Source organism: Diplotaxodon limnothrissa, linkage group LG18 (assembly GCF_057381915.1).
Source record: "Diplotaxodon limnothrissa isolate DT_005_m linkage group LG18, D_limnothrissa_male_GT1.1, whole genome shotgun sequence".
Taxonomy (NCBI): Eukaryota; Metazoa; Chordata; class Actinopteri; order Cichliformes; family Cichlidae; genus Diplotaxodon; species Diplotaxodon limnothrissa.
The window spans coordinates 23,970,224-23,989,431 of NC_140613.1; the positions used below are offsets into that span (position 1 = coordinate 23,970,224).

Consider the following 19,208-nt stretch of genomic DNA (forward strand, 5'->3'; position numbering starts at 1 on the left):
AAAGCAAGTGTAATTTTTTTTTTTTCCCTGAAAGGTTAGTGGGTGGTACACACTTGCGCAGTTCCGAATGACTCATCTAGCCGGTGGTAAATGTGCCGGACTATCCTTCATTTATTGCAGATTTTCATGAGCCTAGAGTGCAGTCTTGGAAAGCTGGCCAGAATACAAATTAGCAAGACAGTTTCCCAATCTGTTATTTAGAGTTTCGGACACTTCCACAAACACGCAGACTCACGCAAAGAAATCCAGTCGTGATCACATCTAATCCTTCTTCCTAATTGTGCCTGTCCTTTTTAATACATACACAGTCCCAAAGCATCACAAAGCTTCCAATTTCCCTTATCCCTCATTGTCTACCTGATTACAAGCTAACTTTCTCACTCTGCCTTAAAATTGGACCCCACAACGGCAACAGGCTGGTTGATTGCCACATTACATGCTGTTTACACATGTGCTCAAACGCGATTTCCACGATTGCTGATATAGTTTTTTTTCTCTCCTGGGTCTAATTTGCAAATTTTTTTTTTTTCTCCTTCATGCACAGTGTGCACTCACAGTTCATGCACACACAGCCTGCATGTGTTTGTATATGTGGGGATATTTTTAAACAGATCCAGTGAAAGATATACAGCCGGTGGTAAACACGGGGTTTGAAGGTGGAGTGTCGGTGTTCTATCTCTCCTGTTTGTTTACAGGAGCTTTCGCTGCTGGCTGCAGGGCAGAGAGATAAATGATGGATGCAGACAATTTGTCGAAGAAAGTACTTCTCCTTTAATAGAAATGCCGCCAGGGGTTCTTATTCCAAAGTAACAAAATACTATAGTGTAGCCAATATTTCTGTCTTTTGGTAATGCCAAAAAAATCGAGTGTAGCTAAAATATCGAGTCTCTAGAATGGCAAGGGTCTCCACATTATTGAGAAATTTAAATGTAAATTCCCGATGGCTGGAATACTGGTGTGAGCCAGTGAGCTGTGTCACCCCGTGTGGTGCCCAGATTTTTGGGTTTACATACTTGTCATTTTATCCCAAAAAAGTTTATTGCAACCCTTTCACTGTGGATGAACTGCAGGAAGGTATATGGCTCTTCTTTTAAGCCCAAACATCTGTGGAGAATCCCCCAGTTGCATGCATACATGCATTCATAAACATTTACATACTTGTAAACATGGATTCTGAACGTGAACCAAGTGACTAACGTGGTGTCCGGATGTCACTGATTGCCACGAGTGTTGTGTTTCAGAAGTGCTTCACCTACATAGCCTGCTGTGATTTACACTGGGACCTGTACACTGGGTTCCTTTGGTGCTGTGTTCCAATAGAGTGGATGTTGATTAATGATGTATTTATGAGAGTTTAAGGCGACCTATTAATTGTCAAAAGGTCACCAAAAGAACCAATGTTTGTGTTGTTGTGTTTTTGTTTAGTTTTTTATTCATTTGTTGTTGTTTTTTTTATATATATAATGAGATACAAGCAGATCCTTGTGACACTGCTTGTGATCTTTCAACACGTCACCTGTTATTTCCCAGAGACTTTGCTGCACCTGCTGGTTTTAAAGGTTGTAGTGTTGTGAAGCGGTGAAGCATTGGCACGATTTTCATCTTTGCAATCGTGGAAGTTTGAAGATTTGTGCTTCCCATACCGAATAACCTCAGAGAGACCAGGAATCGATCAATCACTGTGACCTCAATGGGAGGAGAGGTTGTGGTATGTGTCAAGAAAACAAAAAACACAAATCGGGGACCGCTTCAGATTCCCTCCTAAAAACAAAGAGGGGGAATATTATAAGTGGACCTTTAGTAACTGTAATCCCCTGCTGCGCACCTCCAAGTTTTACTGCTACCTCCCTCCATTCAGACATTCTTGCACAAATGGCTCCTCTTCAGAGGAGCACTTAAGTGGTAAGACACTACCACTTGTAAACTCAGAGACCTGACATGTACACAGTGCTAATGACCTCCAGGCAGCTGTAATTGTGATTGTTCGCAGTTTGGGGCTGCCGTTTCGTTTTCAAAATTGCTTTAAGTCGGCCCTCCGGAAATTCGGTCCACCTCGTCTGAGCCGTGCAGCTCCACGGCACAAACATCAAACGCAACCACATTCTCGCTCGGTAAGTTTACAGGATTGAAAAACTCCAAAAAGTGTTACGGTTGTCAATCAGGGAAGTAAGGCCATTCGTTGCTATTGAAGCAATACTCTGAGATCAATCTGAAGAGTAGTCACATGTAAGCTAAAACTGAAAACCGCTTCTGGTGACGAGATTGTTTGGTTTCACTGCTTGTGGCAGATGGTTTACGCTGAAGGCATTTAAAGCCACTTGTAGTAATCCTGCAAATGTGAAACCTTTTTCCCTTTATCCCCCATATTTCATTGTTGTTCCGTGTGTCTGCACTTTTTGCTCGGACCCCCAGAAGCTATAGACTGAGCTGGCTGTTTCACTTAACACAGCGGACCACTTTAGTTTTAAGGTGAGTTCAGTTTTGGTTTGGGCTGGAAACCACAATGAAACCAAAGCACGCTAAAAACTCTCAATGCAAGGCTCTAAACCAAAGCTGTTGCTTATTTGAGCCTTTTTATGCAAGGACACAGGATACATACCATTATGTTTATGGACAGTCTAATTTAGGTATCTCACCAGCACATGATCTTAGTTACCTTTTTCGAGATTTTTAGCTCTGTTGTTAACGACCTTTTTCCTTGTACCATTCCTTTTTGCTTCACTCTTTCCATTTGTTTGATCCTTTCCATCTTTAGGCTTACAGTAGGACTTCTCCTCATCCTGTGGCACGCTTTAATCCTCTGATTCAAGATCCCTTTTTTTTTTTTTCTTCTTCTTCTTTAATGGTTTATGTAATTGTGATTTTTCCAGCAGCTTTGAAATCACAAAACAAATACACTTAGCCTTTGTAAGGCTTCAGCTCAAGCTGACAAATTACCTGTACTCTGCCATCTACTTTAATCGTACATGCTTTTGTTTGTGGTTTCCGAGGAATCAATAATAGTCCTTTTCTAATCTCAACAGCCTTACTGCTCTGTTGGTACATCCTCTTCATCCTCAGCACAGAAAAATCAGTATTGCACAGATATTATCGCAACATCACTGCATTGATATAGTGCTGGGGATTGTCTCACACAGTGCATACATTTAGAACTGCATTTCCAGCTCTCTACACTGTGTGGTAAACAATGTTTATAATTAGCTCTCAAGAAATGCCATGAATGTTGGCTGTAGTGGACAAATGTGTGTAATTCAGAGTTTGAGGTTAAGCCAGCCCGAGCTGTATGCTGTGCTTTGATGTAGCTGTATAAGCAAGTATAAGCTTGCTGTTCCTGTTATTTGGAGAATTGTTGAATCTGTGAACTCATCATTTCTGCTCATCTGCGCTCAGTTCAGGCTCGTTATGCTTTGAGATCCACCTTCTGACAAGACGGCAAGGAGTTGTATCATCTTTTCCTCAACACGGTTGACTGGCACTAAGCTGATTTTTAAGTTTTTGTAACTAAGTAATGTTGACCCCCTCTAGGATCTATCTCCTTGCATTGCAAATAATTAACTCACCCAGTTCAGGTTTGTTTTAACAGGTGCTTTATTGGAGCGCACTGCCTTGTGCACACACTTAAATCTAATAATCTAAACCAATTTAACCATAAAGCTGTCACAGGAGAACGGAAACAGTCATTTCCTCTTTGAACACAGCTCAGTGACAGCCCAGCCAGCCAATGCAGTACACGTGTGTTCACCTTTGAGCATGTGTGCGTCCGTCATTAGCAAGTGGTGTGAAAGACTCTTTCCGTAGCTTCCTATCGTGTCTAGGGCAAAGTTACAGCGCTTTGTTTTGAGAAACAAATGCGTGCTCACACAGAGGTTAGCAGTTAGTCCACAGTGGGAGCCACATCCTGTTCCCTTAAGGCTATTTGTAGGAGCTTTAAGTACAGATTGTACGCTACTCATCGCTGGAAGTGCAGCCTTTTCAGTGCTGCTTTAAAGCAGTTTCTTTTACTCTTTATTTACTGGATACCTATCTTATGTCATTTTGATGTTCATTGTTCTTTGCTGTGTGTTTAACCTTCAATGACACATCCAAAACAGGGCTTATTGTTTGAAAGTGAAGTTCTTTCTCATTCTGCTCAGCGGTTTGTCGTCCTTCTCGCATATGTTTCATTTGTAATGTATCAAATGTTTCCAGTGGGTGGCAGGTGTTTACTGCACGCTAGCTAGTTAAGCACCAAGATTATTTTGCTACAAAGCCATATTAATGTAGTACATGCAGGATGTGGTTTGGTAAACTGTATATAATGTTCAAGCCCTAAATGTGCCTCTGTAGAAGCGCAAGTTGGCCATAAAAATAGATCAGTTTTCCACTTCCCCTTAATTCACCTTAAATTATCTCTCAGGTACAAGGAAGTCTGTGGAATTAATAATTTTCTTTTGGTATTTTAACATTTATTTCCTGCTCCTGTGATGTGTTCCTGAGCCTGTGCGTTGACTCTGTACAGAACTGTCTGGTTTTAATGCTGAACATCACAGCCATTCATGACTTGTTTTCAGTCTTGTTCTTGTGCACAGGAATGCCACTGAATTCTCTGAATATTTTTTATGATCACTAAAACATTTGTAGTTTTATGTTTTGTTTTGTTGTTGTTGTTTTTTTCTAAACCATTTGCTCACCAAGTTTTCACAGCATTTTGAAATCCACCATATCTTTCCTTCTCAAAGTTTGGGATCAAGTAAATCATTGCTGTCTGTTTTTTGTTTACATGTTACAAAGTGTTACAGCGTTTTGGAAAACAGGGTTGTGAGCAGCTTCCCACATTCCTGAACTCATAAACATACCCACCGTTCCCATCCTTCCTAACAATCCCAAATCCTTACATACTAATTGCTCATACATTTCTCAAAACCACCTGTACTTGTCTGATCTTCAAAGAGATCCCCACCGTGTGTGTGTGTGTGTGTGTGTGTGTGTGTGTTGTGTCATTAGCTGCTCTCCTTCCTAGAATAAAGAAAAAAATGCATCACTCTTTATTCAGCATACACAGACCTGCACACATCCAAACAGCTCGGCTAAATAGATTTCTGGCAAACACAAGCTGTGTTGACAGGAGAGATGAGCTGCTGTTCCTGTCGCGGCTTGCCGAGGGCACAGAGCTGGGCCTGCGTTCAAAAAGAGCCGCCACTGTTGAACCCACAAAGCCATCAGACTTGTTGCTACTGCCTCTGCCAACACACAAACACACACACACACACATTGCTGTATCAAAGGCAGCCAGGCGAGTGTTTTGACTGTTTGAACAGGTGATTCACATTGGCTTCATGGATCTGAGGAGACAAGTCAATCACACACTGTTAATTTGTTACTTGTTAATTTAGTGTAACATTTGAATTGAATGCAGTAAAGGAAGCTAGGACTCAGGATTCACTTGCATTATGTATAAACTTCTCCAAGGGGGAGCTTTTTGTCTGTCTCAGTTTATTAATATCAGTCGGCTGTTCTGGAAGGACCAAGTTGGGCAAGTGCCTTTCATTAGAGTTGCATAATTTTATTCAGGTGGTGTTACTAGCATGTCTGACGGGTTGTGCTTGCGACTGATGAAGATTGCCTTGTGTAAAAAGACCCGAGGTCTCTCGGAACACCCTCGGGTCAAGGTGTGATTTTGTGATTTTCTTTCTAATGCAATATTTACCCAGAGATGTTGAGTATGGATAGGTTCCCAGCAGGGTGTCTGACTTCAGACAAAAGTGGGTCTACAAAAGATTTTTTGTCAAAATCAATTATTTCACTAATATTGATATTTCCAGAAGCCTGAGAAAATTGTAGGAAACAGAAAGTCTCCGCACGGTAATGGAGCAGTTTTGCTCCAGAGTCGGTGCATATTAACACGGCAGCACTATTATCAGCACCTATAATCATTCTCCTTATTTGGTGTTCACTTAGATTATGAAGTATTCTTTCTCAGAAGGAAAATGGCACTAAAGCCTTAAAGGTTCAACTGTGTGTCGCACTATTGTCTTATCTAAATCTTCTAAAACTTTGATGAGGACTTTAGTGCAGCCTCTCGTTACCACTCTAGGGTAACTGCATCTCTCACAAACTGCTAGACTTTCCTTCTGATGGGTCAAAATTGCTGGTGTCCTGCAAACAGCAACCCCCAACCTCCCCTTCATTCATTAAAGGTCCAGAAGTAATTTCCCCAATCAGTGGTAGACGGAGCCTGGCTTCTGGTTTGCTTCTTTGTTTAAGGAGGATAATCTTTTGTTGATGTTTGGTTGGTAAATTTTAGTTGCCTATCACCAATGCCATCAATTGAAACCTTTAGTTGTTGTTTTTTGTTTTTTCCCATTTGTGCCTCTGTGACATGTCTCTAATCTGACAGTGTAAAATAAATTCTTTACCATACACAAACTGACCTTTTTCTGCTGTCCTCCATCTTTTTACTTTTCAGAGGGGCACAGATGGCTTTTGGAAGTCTGTGGCTCAGTCTGTGCCTCGGGAGCCGACAGAGATGAGAATCCTCAACCCCTACTTCATCCAGGAGGCTGCCTTCCAGTTCATTGGCCTGCCATTCAACAATGGCCTAATGGGCAAAGGAGTAAGTAACAGTGGAACTTTACTTTTGTTTTAAACCTTCACTGTAGGTATGTTGTAACTGCACACCCTTCTTAAAAAAAAAAAAAACAAACAAACAAAAAAAAAAAAACCTGCACTGTGTCCAGTGGTGTAACCTGATGTGCACCCCCCTTGAAATGTAACTGTGCAGTCCAGACAAGGATAAATGCTGGCAACGGCGTCGGCCAGTTACGTAGGCTACATCAGATATCGACTTTGTATGCATAGATGAGACGTTCATCTGTTTTTGTAAGAGAATGAGAGCTCGATATCCAGAAAGAATGGGGAGGGGATTGGACTGTGTTTCCAAATGAAATGCAGAATAATTACAGTCCCACTCGTCTGCGCCCTGCTTACACAAGAGTCTTTTTCCTTTTTCTTTTTTAAGTAACTAATTGAAGAAAATATACACATGTTATATAATCTGCTGATTCTGGAGCCATTTAGGGGCTTATTTTGCTGTAAGTTATGAGCAGAGTTCATTCTTGGAACAGGAGCTGCGATTAGGGAGCCACGGATCTAAAGCGTTCCGATCTTTCACTGCATTTTACTTCGGTACATTAAAAACTAGTGAATACCCGCTGTAACCCGGCGCCAGGGTGGATCCCTCTGCCGTGTCATCCCTTTAACCAGAGAATATTTTGTTTAAGAAGTAAAGTGATGAAATTTAAATTGGTGGCTATCAAATCGATTGCAGAGCAGAAAAATTACAAACTAAACATCAGACTGTTTGAAATTAAATACTGGTGTGCAAGTGTATATAGTGTGTGTGTGTGTGTATGTGTCTGTGTACACTTGGCAAGTAAAGGGGGGATAGGGGGAATTGGAGGGGACATGAGGAGTGTATCACCCTAACACCACCCTCTGGGGGCCACCAAGAACACCCCTGCATGAACTCAGCTCTGCAACATGTGTTGAACATGTGGGCATCACATTATATATGTGTGTGTTTGTGCGTAAGAGAGCGAGTGCATGATGATCTGTGTGCACGTTTGTGTTTGTGTCTGGGTGTTTGCAGGGCTGTCTGGCTGCAGAGTTGTATGATTTGGCACATTCTTTCCCTAGAAACACTTTACCGTTTCTCCTCTGACCATCACAGTATATGTTTATGTACATGGAAATTAATGAGGAGGACTATTTGTTATACTGGTGTTTATGTTGAGTGTGTGTGGCTGCATGTGTGTAAAATAATCTCTTATTAGAACATGCAGTGGGGGGTTGGCCAGCTGCTGGTTCAGCTCCACCTACCCTGAGGGCTGCAAATCAGGGTAATGATTTAAATAGGGCCTCCCTCCCTCTGCTTTCTTCTGCACCCTGCATTCCCCCCCCCCCCCCCCCCCCCCCCCCCCCCCACACACACACACACACACCCTCTGTTGTTCTGCAACATCCTCACACACAATCAAACACACAGAGGCCCTTTTACCTACCCCCCCAAATCCCAGATCTCTGGCACCCCAGGGCGGTTAGGAAGCACAGCTTCAACCCTGTAGCTCAGCGTGTCGTAGCAGGGGTTTACAGGCATCACATCTCAAAGGTAATAGTTAATCACCAAGTGTTCAGAGTCAGTTAGCAGCAGTGAAGTAGAACAAAGACAGAAGTACCGAAGACGGAGGGAGGGAAGCAGATACGAGAGTGGTAGAATACATCTGTGTCAGATGCAATGAGAAAATTATAATAATAATTGGGTAGATTTTCTTTTGTCATACCTGTTTTTCATTTTAAGTGTGTGTGTGTGTGTGTGTGTGTGTGTGTGTGTGTGTTGCCCACACCTGTGTTTCTGCCACAGAACATTCCAACTTTGGGGACTGTTGCTATAACAATGGCACTGCACAACTGCGACGAGGTGGCGGTGGCTGGTTTTGGTTACGACATGAACAAGCCCTACGCACCTCTGCACTACTACGAGTCTGTCAAGATGTCCGCCATTAAAGAGGTGAGCGTTCGCACATCAGCACTTATTTCACTACAGGGTAATCCAGCATTGGAGGCACTCTTTAAGATTTCTTTAAATGAAATGCGGAACGACGTGGGCTCATTCCTAATGAGAACAATATATTCTAGCTGCTCCTTACCCTTTGGCCACAGTAGAATAACCAAAGTAACAACTGTAGACTTTGATTAGGAGGGACCACCACTCCTGTGAAGGAGTGCGAGGGGGACGTGAACTGGCCTACAGCCAAAATACATTCACTACAAAGCAGTCACTGTTTGGACTTATGGTAATATTAGTCCAAGAATTCTTTTGGGGTTCAACTTCTCCCATTTTTTTTCTTCTTTAAAGCCAAAATTATAACCGTTATGAGCTTATGGGAAGAAAAAATGCTTGGAGGTGCTCCGGAGTGCTAAACAGCTCTTTGCAGTTAGCTAATGGTTGTTCTACAAATATTTAAGATTACAAGGGACTGTTAAAGCTGCAGAGGTGTCAGGAACATTTTGTCTGATAACTGCGCCATCAGCTCAAAGTCTCTGGATGTTTTGTGAAAGGATTAACTTTCCAAAAAATATCCCTTCACTGATCCAATATCTTCTATAGTTAAGATGTGTAAATGCCATAGTATGCAATACACAGTATTTCAATACTTTTTAAACCATTCAGTGACCCCTCGTGCCCTTCAGATGGATGTAGACTACGCCCATCAGAATCAGGAAATGCTACATTGTAAGATGAAAGCAATCACTAAACAGCTTGTTGTGGAGTGATGCTTCAAAGAGGAAAAGCATGCCAGCCACATGGCCACAAGAGAGTAACGGCCACCTCGATACTGAGGTTTAAGAGCTCAGGCAATTCTCTTAATTTGTCACCTGTCTGTAACTTTACGTCCCATTTGACTTGGAAAATTAAGTCAGAGCTGCTTTCATGAAAGATTAAGAGCACAGATTAGTGGAAACCAGAGAAAATGTCTGGGGGGGAAAAAAGGGAAACAAACCCGTACGTATATTAAACCATAAACAAAATGAAAGATTGGTGAAACTTCCTGATAAATTAAAACATAAATTCATGAAAGATGAAAAATGAAAATCGTCGAACTAAATTTTTAGATTGAAGTGGGAACGGTCTTTCATCAGTCACTTAAACGATCGTTTTCTAAACGTCCTCATGACGGAGCTCTCTCTGCTCCATCACGTCTGGATCTCTGTGTTTACACTGAAACCGAGCTGAATCAGAGATGTCACCCCTGCGCTGACATGTGTAAACCATGAGCTCAGTATGATGATAACCTTTGTCTAAACTCCCAGTAAACCTTTGGCATTTATTGTCATCATCTTCATCAGCATTGTCATCATCAGCCATACATGGCTAATTAATGTTAATGTTTTTAGCCTTTCATTTTTTTTATCTCTGTTGTTTGGAAAGCTTAACCAGCGCCTGAGGTTTTGATTTTTCTGGAACTTTAGAACTTAGGCCTGTTCTTTAACTGTCTGGGTGGAGGATTAAAATCCACAATACATGTCTATCTATGCATCCTCATTTTTGTCATCTCAAAGCTGTGCTTGGAAATGATCTAATTTAAACTGATCGGATCAATAGTTGATGAAATGACTGTGAAAACCCACAGAGAATGATGACCTGAGGCTGTGGAGCCATTGGCATCTTTCTGCTCATCTTCCAGTTTTGATTTTATGGTCGCAACTTTAACATTTTTGTCATGTGGAGTTTCACTAAAGAAAGAAGTCGAAGAGGAATAAAGTCTTACAGTTATTATTTGGAAGTTACCCAAAGACATGATTGCAACCAATGCATATGTTGCCCTGTCTGTCCCGTGTCATGTGTGCAAAGTGGATACGGACAGACTTTTAGTGAAGCTGGGAAGGCATTGGGGTTTTTTTCTACCCTGCTCCTCCTCGTCTTTTAGCTGCTTCCTATAGGGGTCACAACAGGGGATCGTCATTAAAGCTAATGAAACACCATAAAACCAGCCAGAGTGGAAGCTAAAAGCAAATAGAGCAAACTGTCTCGAGTGCTTACATGCTGGATTCCATATTAGATGACGACCCCACAAGGTGCACTTTTCAGTTTCGCTACCTCTGAGTAGTTTACATGAAAAACGCCAACTTGTGTGCAAATATTCACAAATTACTGGCAACCAAATCTGCTAGCGACCAAAGCAGCTGGAAGGAGCTTTTCATGGTGGACCTTTTTAATGATAGCGATTGCACGTAACCTTAAGTAAATATTTGCCAACTGGTCGCGGAATACACGCTTTTCTCTCCCAACCAGTGGTTGCCAGCAGGTTGTTATTGTTGTTATTGTATTTTAAATGTCATTGTAATTTTGCTGTTGACTTCTGCGAAAACTGCAGGTTATTGTTCTTTCAGGCTGTGGCGTTTCCCATCATGTAATTGTAGGAGGCTTGACCCAGACAGACACACAGCCAGACCTTATAAGAGAGTCTTGAAGCTCTCCACTTTTTTTCATTCTCTCTCATAGGTCTCTTCCTCCACCCTGTGCCTCCTTTCTCTATATATTCCTTCTCCTTTTATCCCTAACTATCCCACTGGACTGAATTCTTATAGCACAGCAGGACAGAAGACTGACCACCATGGCTTAACACATGCTCCATTGTTGTACACTTGAACACCCACATGTATAGACACTGGGGATATAGTAACCCTAAACTTAACATACAGTTTTGTCTGGCACTGTTGGAAAATGTGCTGTTTAATATGCCTCCTCCCACCACTTATCCTCGTGTTTCATCTGTGATGTTGTATCTTTCTGAACATGTCCTTTCCTTTGATTATCCTGCAGTCATGGACACACAACATATCCAAGGAAAAGGAGTTCCTTCGTAAGCTGGTGAAGGCAAACGTCATCAAAGATCTGACCAATGGTATCTAAGTTTACACCCGCCCACAGTCTCCCTCCGCCATTCCCAAAAGACTACTAGCAGGAAGCTGGGAAATGGATTGACTTTTTGAAGAAGGAAAAAAAAAAAACCCTCGAGTCCGGGTGGCCTGCACACTGCCGGGGTTTTTATATCAAAGGATATTTAAAAAAGAATAAAATACAGGAGGGATTCTGTGGAGAGACGCGCACACACACGTGCCTTCTGAACCAAAGACTCTTGCTGATTGAAGCGGGGGGAAACGAGCATGGGGGGAGCACTGGATCTGCATAGTTTTGCGTCTTATCAAAAGACATTCGCAGGAACGCTCCGCCGGCCCCACACTGCAGTGTTTACCACTTCAAAGCCCCGAGTATTACATGAATGAACAGTAAGAGCAGAGGTGACACTTTATGACCCACAGAAGTCAGAGTTTAGCTTGATGTTCCGGTCAGTCTGGTGAAGAGACAGAAGACAAAGGGATGGAGAAGGACTATTAGAATGTGTGGGGATGGTTGAATATTAGCAGTGCCAAATGTACCTCGTAGAGAGAAGAGGCCACCCCCCTCTCCTTCTGCTGCCTGAATGTATTCTTGTTCCTCATTGTAAATATCAAAAATAATTTTTACTGTGCTTTTTAAAGCGCTGCAGCAGCTGCCCTGATCCTCGTCTGTCACTACTTCATTCATTCATTTTTTTTCCCCCCATTCTGTCCTGACTTAAAAACTAACACGTGCTCCACCAGATGATCCCTGACACCCCCCACCTGTCACAAAGACTGGTGTTGCTTTGACACACTAATATAAGCTTGCGGCTCCTCATGCTGTTTGCATCAGGTAAGAAGCCACCAAAAAGCTAAATATTAATGAAGACTGAAGCTCTTTGAGGTATTTAAAATTGAAGTTTATGTGAGGTATTTTAAAACTCTACATCTTCTTTTTTTCAATAAAGATGCTATCTTTTGTAGTTTTTAAAGTTGACCACCTGTAAGAGAGAAAGTAAGACACTGCAGTCTCCTCTTACTTAATCCTATCTTTGTTCATGAGACATAAAGTGATCCAGGGTGTTTTATGGCATCCCTTTTCCATTCTCCTGTTGCTGCAGAGGTTTTGTTCTTCACTAAATGGTGAACTCTTAGATTGTGGAATATATATTATTGTTTTTTGTTTATTTATTTTGTTCCAAAGTCCCAGTGTTTTGGTCACAGGCAGGCCTGCTTTCTGTTCTAAACAAAAGTTTGCATTTGTGCTTTAAACTTCAGCACCATGTGCTTCCCCAGAGACTGCAGCATCATCTAGGCTTGTGGCAGAAGTAACCGTGCGACTGAATCTGCTTTAAACTGGATGGGTGTTAAATGTCTGCACCTCTTCATTTTCTTTGTTTTATGCAGCGTTTGTTAACACAACACATGTGACCTTCTGTGACAGCGGGCGTTAAGAAAGAAAGGAAAAAGAAAAGTTCCACAGGTGATAAATGCCACCTTCAGTTTGAAATTAATGTGCTGCTGAGGCCTTTGCACTTCTCACATGGAGATCCTGTTGCAGGCTTCTCTGTATTTTAACATTGAACATATTCGTGATCTCTCACACACACACACGCACGCGCGCAATCTCCTTCAAACAGTGAGGGAGAGCGAGAAGATGCATATGTTCATCATATTATATGAATGCGATAATCAGCTTTATATAGTGATGGTGCATTTTAAAAACTGCTTTACCAAAGCAGGGTTTATTTTACTTTTTTTGTGAATAGGGTTTTCTCCAGTTTTCTGTCTTTTTAACTCTTCTATTGGAAGTGTAGATTGTATACACATACACACACGCGCGTGATGCATTGCTATTTTTGTTTCCTTCATGCTCATTAGTTTCCACACGCTGCCAGGGTCGTGCATCGTCACGCCATGCACAGTTCCTTTCGGAATGGTTCTCCTGGGTTTGAAAATGGATACTTTTTTCTTTTTTGGAAAACTGGGCCCCGTTTGGGCCTTTGTCTGAGAGCAAAAGGTACAGGGAACATCTGAGCATTGCACTATCATGAGGCACTGTCAGTGCCTTACACCTCATCACCTGGAAGCTGTAGCGAGGAGTGTGACTGCTGTGAAAGAGAACAAAGGCAGCTGAATCCGGTATGTAGGCGCAGCTCCAGCTCCGGGTCAGGACAGGTCTCATTCCTGGGGTTTGGGACCGGTCCACTTCATGTATGTACTGTATGTACATTGTATACAATCCAAGGTCAAGTTGAAGCCCTATACTGTTTTGTGTTTTAGGGGGAAATGATGTATATATTGTACTTTAATAAACAAGATGGCTACTTACATTAAATCATTTGAAAACTATGATTTAAAAAAAAAAAATCAAATATTTGCTGTTTGAACCCTAAAACACAGAAAACTACTAGTATAGTCTTCAAAGCTACGAGTCTAAGCAGATCCTTAATTGGAAAGGAGCCCATTTCTGTCTTACTTTTTAGGTTTTTAATTTTAATTTTTAAACGAATGCTGGATAAGTTCACATGTGTTACGTCCAAATTGCCTTTTTTCTTTTCTTCTAATCTGTTCAAAATAAAGCAGAATGTATTTGCTTTTGTTGTTCGTGGTATTTATAAATCTTTAATTTTGAAGCATTAACAGGAGGTCAAAGTGATTGAACGTGTTAATTCTTTTTTTTACACACACGCGCACACACACACACACACAGTTACAAAAGGCTTTCTGTTACCTAATAAAAAGGTTTGTAATGGAACTTTGTGCGTGTGGTCTTTTCATTTTATTGTAAATGACCTTATTGGAGACATGCATGAGTGTCCAAACTGATTGTTTGTGCAGGAAATTAATTTGATGTGGTTGGTCTATTCTGCTTTTAATCTAGCTTTTATCACAAAGTGCCAGCTCTGGGCTCAAATATGTCTGCGGCGTGGCCCTCGGTGTCTTAGTCTGGCATGCTGATAGTGGAGCAGTCCTCATGAAATGTGCAGCAGGTTGGAACACCGTCTGCCTCCTCCCGTTTCAGGGGATACAGAGTGCAGGAAACCCAGTGGAGATGAAGGAGGGATGGGATGGAGCAGTGCAGAGAAGGGGATTTCCTCCGCTGATCTGTGCTCTGTATCTCCAACCTGCAGAGCCAGGGGAAATCATTTTTCAATCCTCCAGCGACCAGGCTTCCTCTCTAATTCACTCCTTTTTCTCTTGTGTGTTTATCTCGCTCCCTCTGTTACTCGTTTCCCATGTTGTGCTCTGCTGCACTGTTCACTTCTCCCTCTTCACCTGCTCGTTGCTAACAGGGATCAAATTTCACTGGAAGTCACGAGGGACTCATTTGAGACACACAATGAATACACGGTACTATTCAGCTGCCGCACACAAACTTTCACTTCCCTACAAACGTGATCATAAACCACAGCTGTGAGGTGAAGGAAGACAAGACGCCGAGGGCCCTTAAAGCGCCTCCACAGCGTCCCATCCCATCCTGCTGTTAATGGGGTGCCAGAAACTTGCCCCCCCCCCCCTTACACACACACACACACAAGTCACGTCTCACTGGTCACCGCAACCGCAGAACTCGAGCTACCCTGACTCGACAAATTTCCAGACGTCCACAAGGGTGGGGTCGAGTGCTCTCTCCCTCCCTGCAGCAAGGGGAATATTTGCCACCTGGGATCTCCCCGAGGCAGCTGGCCGGCCCGGCTGGCTGGAGGCGGCTGCTTTCGCTGGTCCGGTAGACAGGGTATGAGCAGGCCTGCACCTCTTCAGCCGACGGACTTTTTATTCTGAGCGACAGGTTCCCCCTGGCCCCACCTCCTCTCTGAAGGCTTGGAACAGAGAGGCCACGACCTCTGAGCCTGAAATTCAAACTCCTCGTAAAAAGAAAGTTGGAGAGGGTGAAAACACCCATTCAGACACCCGTTTCTCTCTTCCCCTGCTCTGTTTAGCTAATGCCGGGTCAGCTGAGATGAACATTCCCACACAGTGTCGTTTACCTTTGTCTGTGGATCGGACACACCTACAGGGCCTGTCATGCTCCTGTAATGCAGATGGATGTGTCTTCCTTTCCCGTCGGCATCTGAACTTGTCCTCTGCTGTGGCTCATTCTAGATCAGCTGAAAGTTGATACGTATTAGATTATGGATGGAAAGATGTATATGTATATATTTTAATGGATATTTTATTCTCAGAGGAAAATAAATATATATTATTAGTAGTATTTCCTGGCCCGATTCTTGATTATCCAAAGCAATAAACAAAACCTTGTGTGCATAGACGTTTGACTATTGATTGATTTGATTCCTTAGCTCATCCCTTCAGCTGTGCCTCGAGAGATAGAACTGAAGCCACTGACACTGTGAAGTTTCACCGCTGTTTACTCTGCGCACGCTCCATCCATCCATAATAGCAGCCCCAATCAAGCCACATGCCGACGCTTTGCTTTATGATTTGTTTGTATGAACAATGATACAACAAATCTGGTGGACGCCTGCAGGAATGCAGCTTTGAAATGCTGGGATGAGGCGGTAATTACTGGAGATTTATCAGCGCCGTGTGTACACTTGTTGAGCTAATGTGGAAACGGGGTGCTGTGCAATCTGCTGTTTTGCTGCTCTCCCAGCTTCATTGTGCTCTCTCTCTCTCTCACAGGTGTGGCCTGGGGGCTTTAAAGTCAGAGTATTGGAAGAGAGGAGTTCCCACTTGAAAAGTGAAAACAAATTTAAATGTGGGAAGAAGCCCAAGAAAAGAGTCACCTTTTGGATAAAGAAAGGACAAATGGGCGACAGGGGCAGTGACCTGTGCCTCCAGAAGAGACCAGAGAAACGTTGGAGAGAATACAAAAATATACTCCGAGTCTCCTTCACATGACAGCACTCTTCTCTCTCCCCTCTGTCTCCCAAAAAGTGATTTCCAATGCTTCTCTGTGTTTTCTATGTGTAATACCTTTGCTTATATTGCTAAGTAGACTGCAGTCAACAGGAATTAAGAAGGGATTATATATAAAATAAAGAAATGACCTGTTTTGCAAGTATCTCTATAACCTACATTACAATCAATCCAGTCCAATACCTCGATAGAACTGTTAGTTGCAATTTCTGCTTCCCTCTCGGCCAGATCTCTCTTAAAAAAAGACATTTTAATGTCAATGACACTTATTTTACCTGCATAAATAAAGGGTATATGAAATTGATGTCGCCAAATATTTATTCCAGCTGTTACCTTGTAATCGGAATGATCTTTCTTGCTCAAAATGGCTTGAAATTATAGGTCAACAAGCCATTTGCGGTAGTTCAAATACATGCAATCACTTTTTGCAGTAATTCAGTGCCTGCGTGTGTGTTTGTGTTTGTATGGCCTGGAAATGTGTGTGTTTTGCTTGCATGGGGTTTAACTATAGGTGTACAAACAGTGTCATGCTGTAATTCCCTTTAACAATACTGAACAAGTTCATCGCCATAGCTCACAATGATGGATGATGTGGACACACTCGTTAGACACACTTGGATTTGTCGTGCCCTCTGCTCAAACTGCCACCTGCTTGCGGCCTCATTTGAAGTGGTGCCTGGCTCTACCAAGGAGGGAAACTTACATAATTTGGCAGATAGAGATGATATGTGTGAAAACTGCTTCAGGCATATTGAAGGAATCAAACAAAGTTCAGTTTTGACATCTCTAAACACTTGTTTTGACATCTTTGATTCATCACTAAGTCCCAAATATTCCAGAATTTTATGATCCTGGCGGGTCTACCTTTTCTCCTGTTGTTGCTGAGCTCATCTTTCTTATCTGATGGTACATTCCTGCATGTCAGGCACCTCAGCTGTGCGCTTTGTTGCCTTGTTGGTTGCTACTATTACCGTATTTCCCGGACTACAGAGCGCACCTGAATATTAGCCGCACAAGCTAAAAGCAGGGGAAAATCCTGTTTTGTACATACATTAGCCGCACCTGACTAAAAGCCGCAGGTGTTTCAATGTTGACTTATCATATGTAAGAGAATATGCACAAATCGAATTGTCAGGAAAGAGATGGCTGTTTGGAGACACACCACTTTTATTAATATTTTGAAAAACAAGTTATGGGTACATATTTGCATAACCTTTTAGGGTATGTGTACAAGTAGCGGTAATTACAAGTACAAAACATGTACTGTGCTTCATAAATGAGTAACAAATGTAGTACATAACAATAACCTACAGCACACCAGAAAAATAGATTCAGACTACCAAGAAGAAAAGTCAGTCATTCACCACCATCTTTCTCTTCTTCCTGCGCACTAAAACCACCAAAGTCCTCTCCTCCAGTGTCGGAAACGAACAGGCTCAGGGTGGCTTCATCATCCACTCTCAGCTCCTTTCTTTCGTTGTCACTTTCAAAACCAAAGAAATCCTCATTGTCAGTGTCAGAGTCGAACACCTTCTGAAGAGCCTCCTCTCCATCAGGCAGCAGTCCAGCCCTTCGAAATCCGTTGGTGATCGTGGATGTTTTCACACTTTCCCACGCTGTCAGAATCCAGTGGTGGAGTTGGGCATAACTTGCTTTTTGCAAGTTTATCGCCGCTCATCATCCACGCCTCCAGCGGAACGCGTAGCGCTACTTTGAAGTTTGTTTTTCGCGCTACTTCGTACGGCACTACGTTGCCTGGCGGATGGACATGTGACTAACATACCACTCTTGAACTCCGATCCTTCCGCCAGGCAACGTAGTGCCGTACAACAGCGGAACAAACAAAACAAATCCGCTCATGGACAATCCATAGAAAAGCCGCACCTGACTAAAAGCCGCAGGGTTCAAAGCTTGTGCAAAAAGTAGCGGCTTATAGCCCGACAATTGCGGTAATAGTACTTTGGCATAGACCAGGGAACCTCCCTGCATTTGTCTCTGCCTCAGCAGAGTGGGCCTGCAGAGGACAGCTATTTACCCAGTCTTTGTGCTCAGCGGGCCTCAGTGTTTGCCCTGCAGGGAGTGCCTCTGCTTGAGGGCCTTTTCGTGTGAATGTGGGTGGGTGGGTGGAGTGGGGTAACAGAGAAGAATGGGATAAACCCTATAGGATGGAGAAGGAGTGGGAAAGGTGCTTGATTTGGATTGCAGTGATCAGGGGTCTGGGGACTGTCACATGCCCATCCTTCAAATAACAAGCCCAGGCCAGGGTAGGACATTTAACATCTGAGGGCATGAGTGAGTGTGTGTACATAATGACGTCCCGTGGGTGCATGTGTGCATGGAAAGATGACAGAAGACTACAGAGGCACAAAGGGTCAGGGAAAGGACCCAACAAGGGATGCAGAAATAGTGCAGGGCCAAAGTCTTTCGGGCCGACCGTCATTTGGGGTCCCAAATGGATCACAACTCACCTATGCATGTCTCAGTGTGCGCATTCACGTGGGATATACTGAAATTCTCGACATTTATCAGTCCCGGTGTGTAAACAATGAAGGCCAAGAATCTTCCACTGGAACAGTTTTCTAGAAACGCTCCGTGTCCATCCCATATGACAGTCTCCCCCACTCTCCCTCCCTCCCTCCCTGCTCCCAGCGCAGGAACAAAAAGACATCTGAGCCATGCAGATGAGGAACAAAACTCAGAGCACTTTGTGCAGCCGCCACTGCGCTCCAGTTTCACAAAGTCTCTGACAGGGGGAGCGGCGCGCTGTTTTTACGCATAGCCTCCAGTCCAGCAGCCTATTGTAGACATTGTAAAGTAGCCGCGTAGTACATTTGTGGAGAGGACACAGCTCTGATAAATGGATACCTGAGTCCAGAGTAGCTTTTACCAAGAGAAAAAAACAA

At 42.9% G+C, this 19,208-nt stretch overlaps 1 protein-coding gene across 5 annotated transcripts in view; it reads left to right on the forward strand.

Moving 5' to 3' along the window:
• Nucleotides 1-14,139, forward strand: part of st3gal3b (ST3 beta-galactoside alpha-2,3-sialyltransferase 3b) — a 57,519-nt gene extending 43,380 nt beyond the window's left edge. For all 5 annotated transcript variants that reach the window (XM_085378420.1, XM_085378419.1, XM_085378421.1 and 2 more), the window contains 3 exons: nucleotides 6,446-6,592; nucleotides 8,399-8,545; nucleotides 11,363-14,139. In XM_085378420.1, coding sequence (XP_085234546.1) covers nucleotides 6,446-6,592; nucleotides 8,399-8,545; nucleotides 11,363-11,452 — 384 coding nt within the window. In that variant the 3' untranslated portion in view covers nucleotides 11,453-14,139. The remainder of the gene's footprint in view (nucleotides 1-6,445; nucleotides 6,593-8,398; nucleotides 8,546-11,362) is intronic.
• Nucleotides 14,140-19,208: the final 5,069 nt, after the last annotated feature.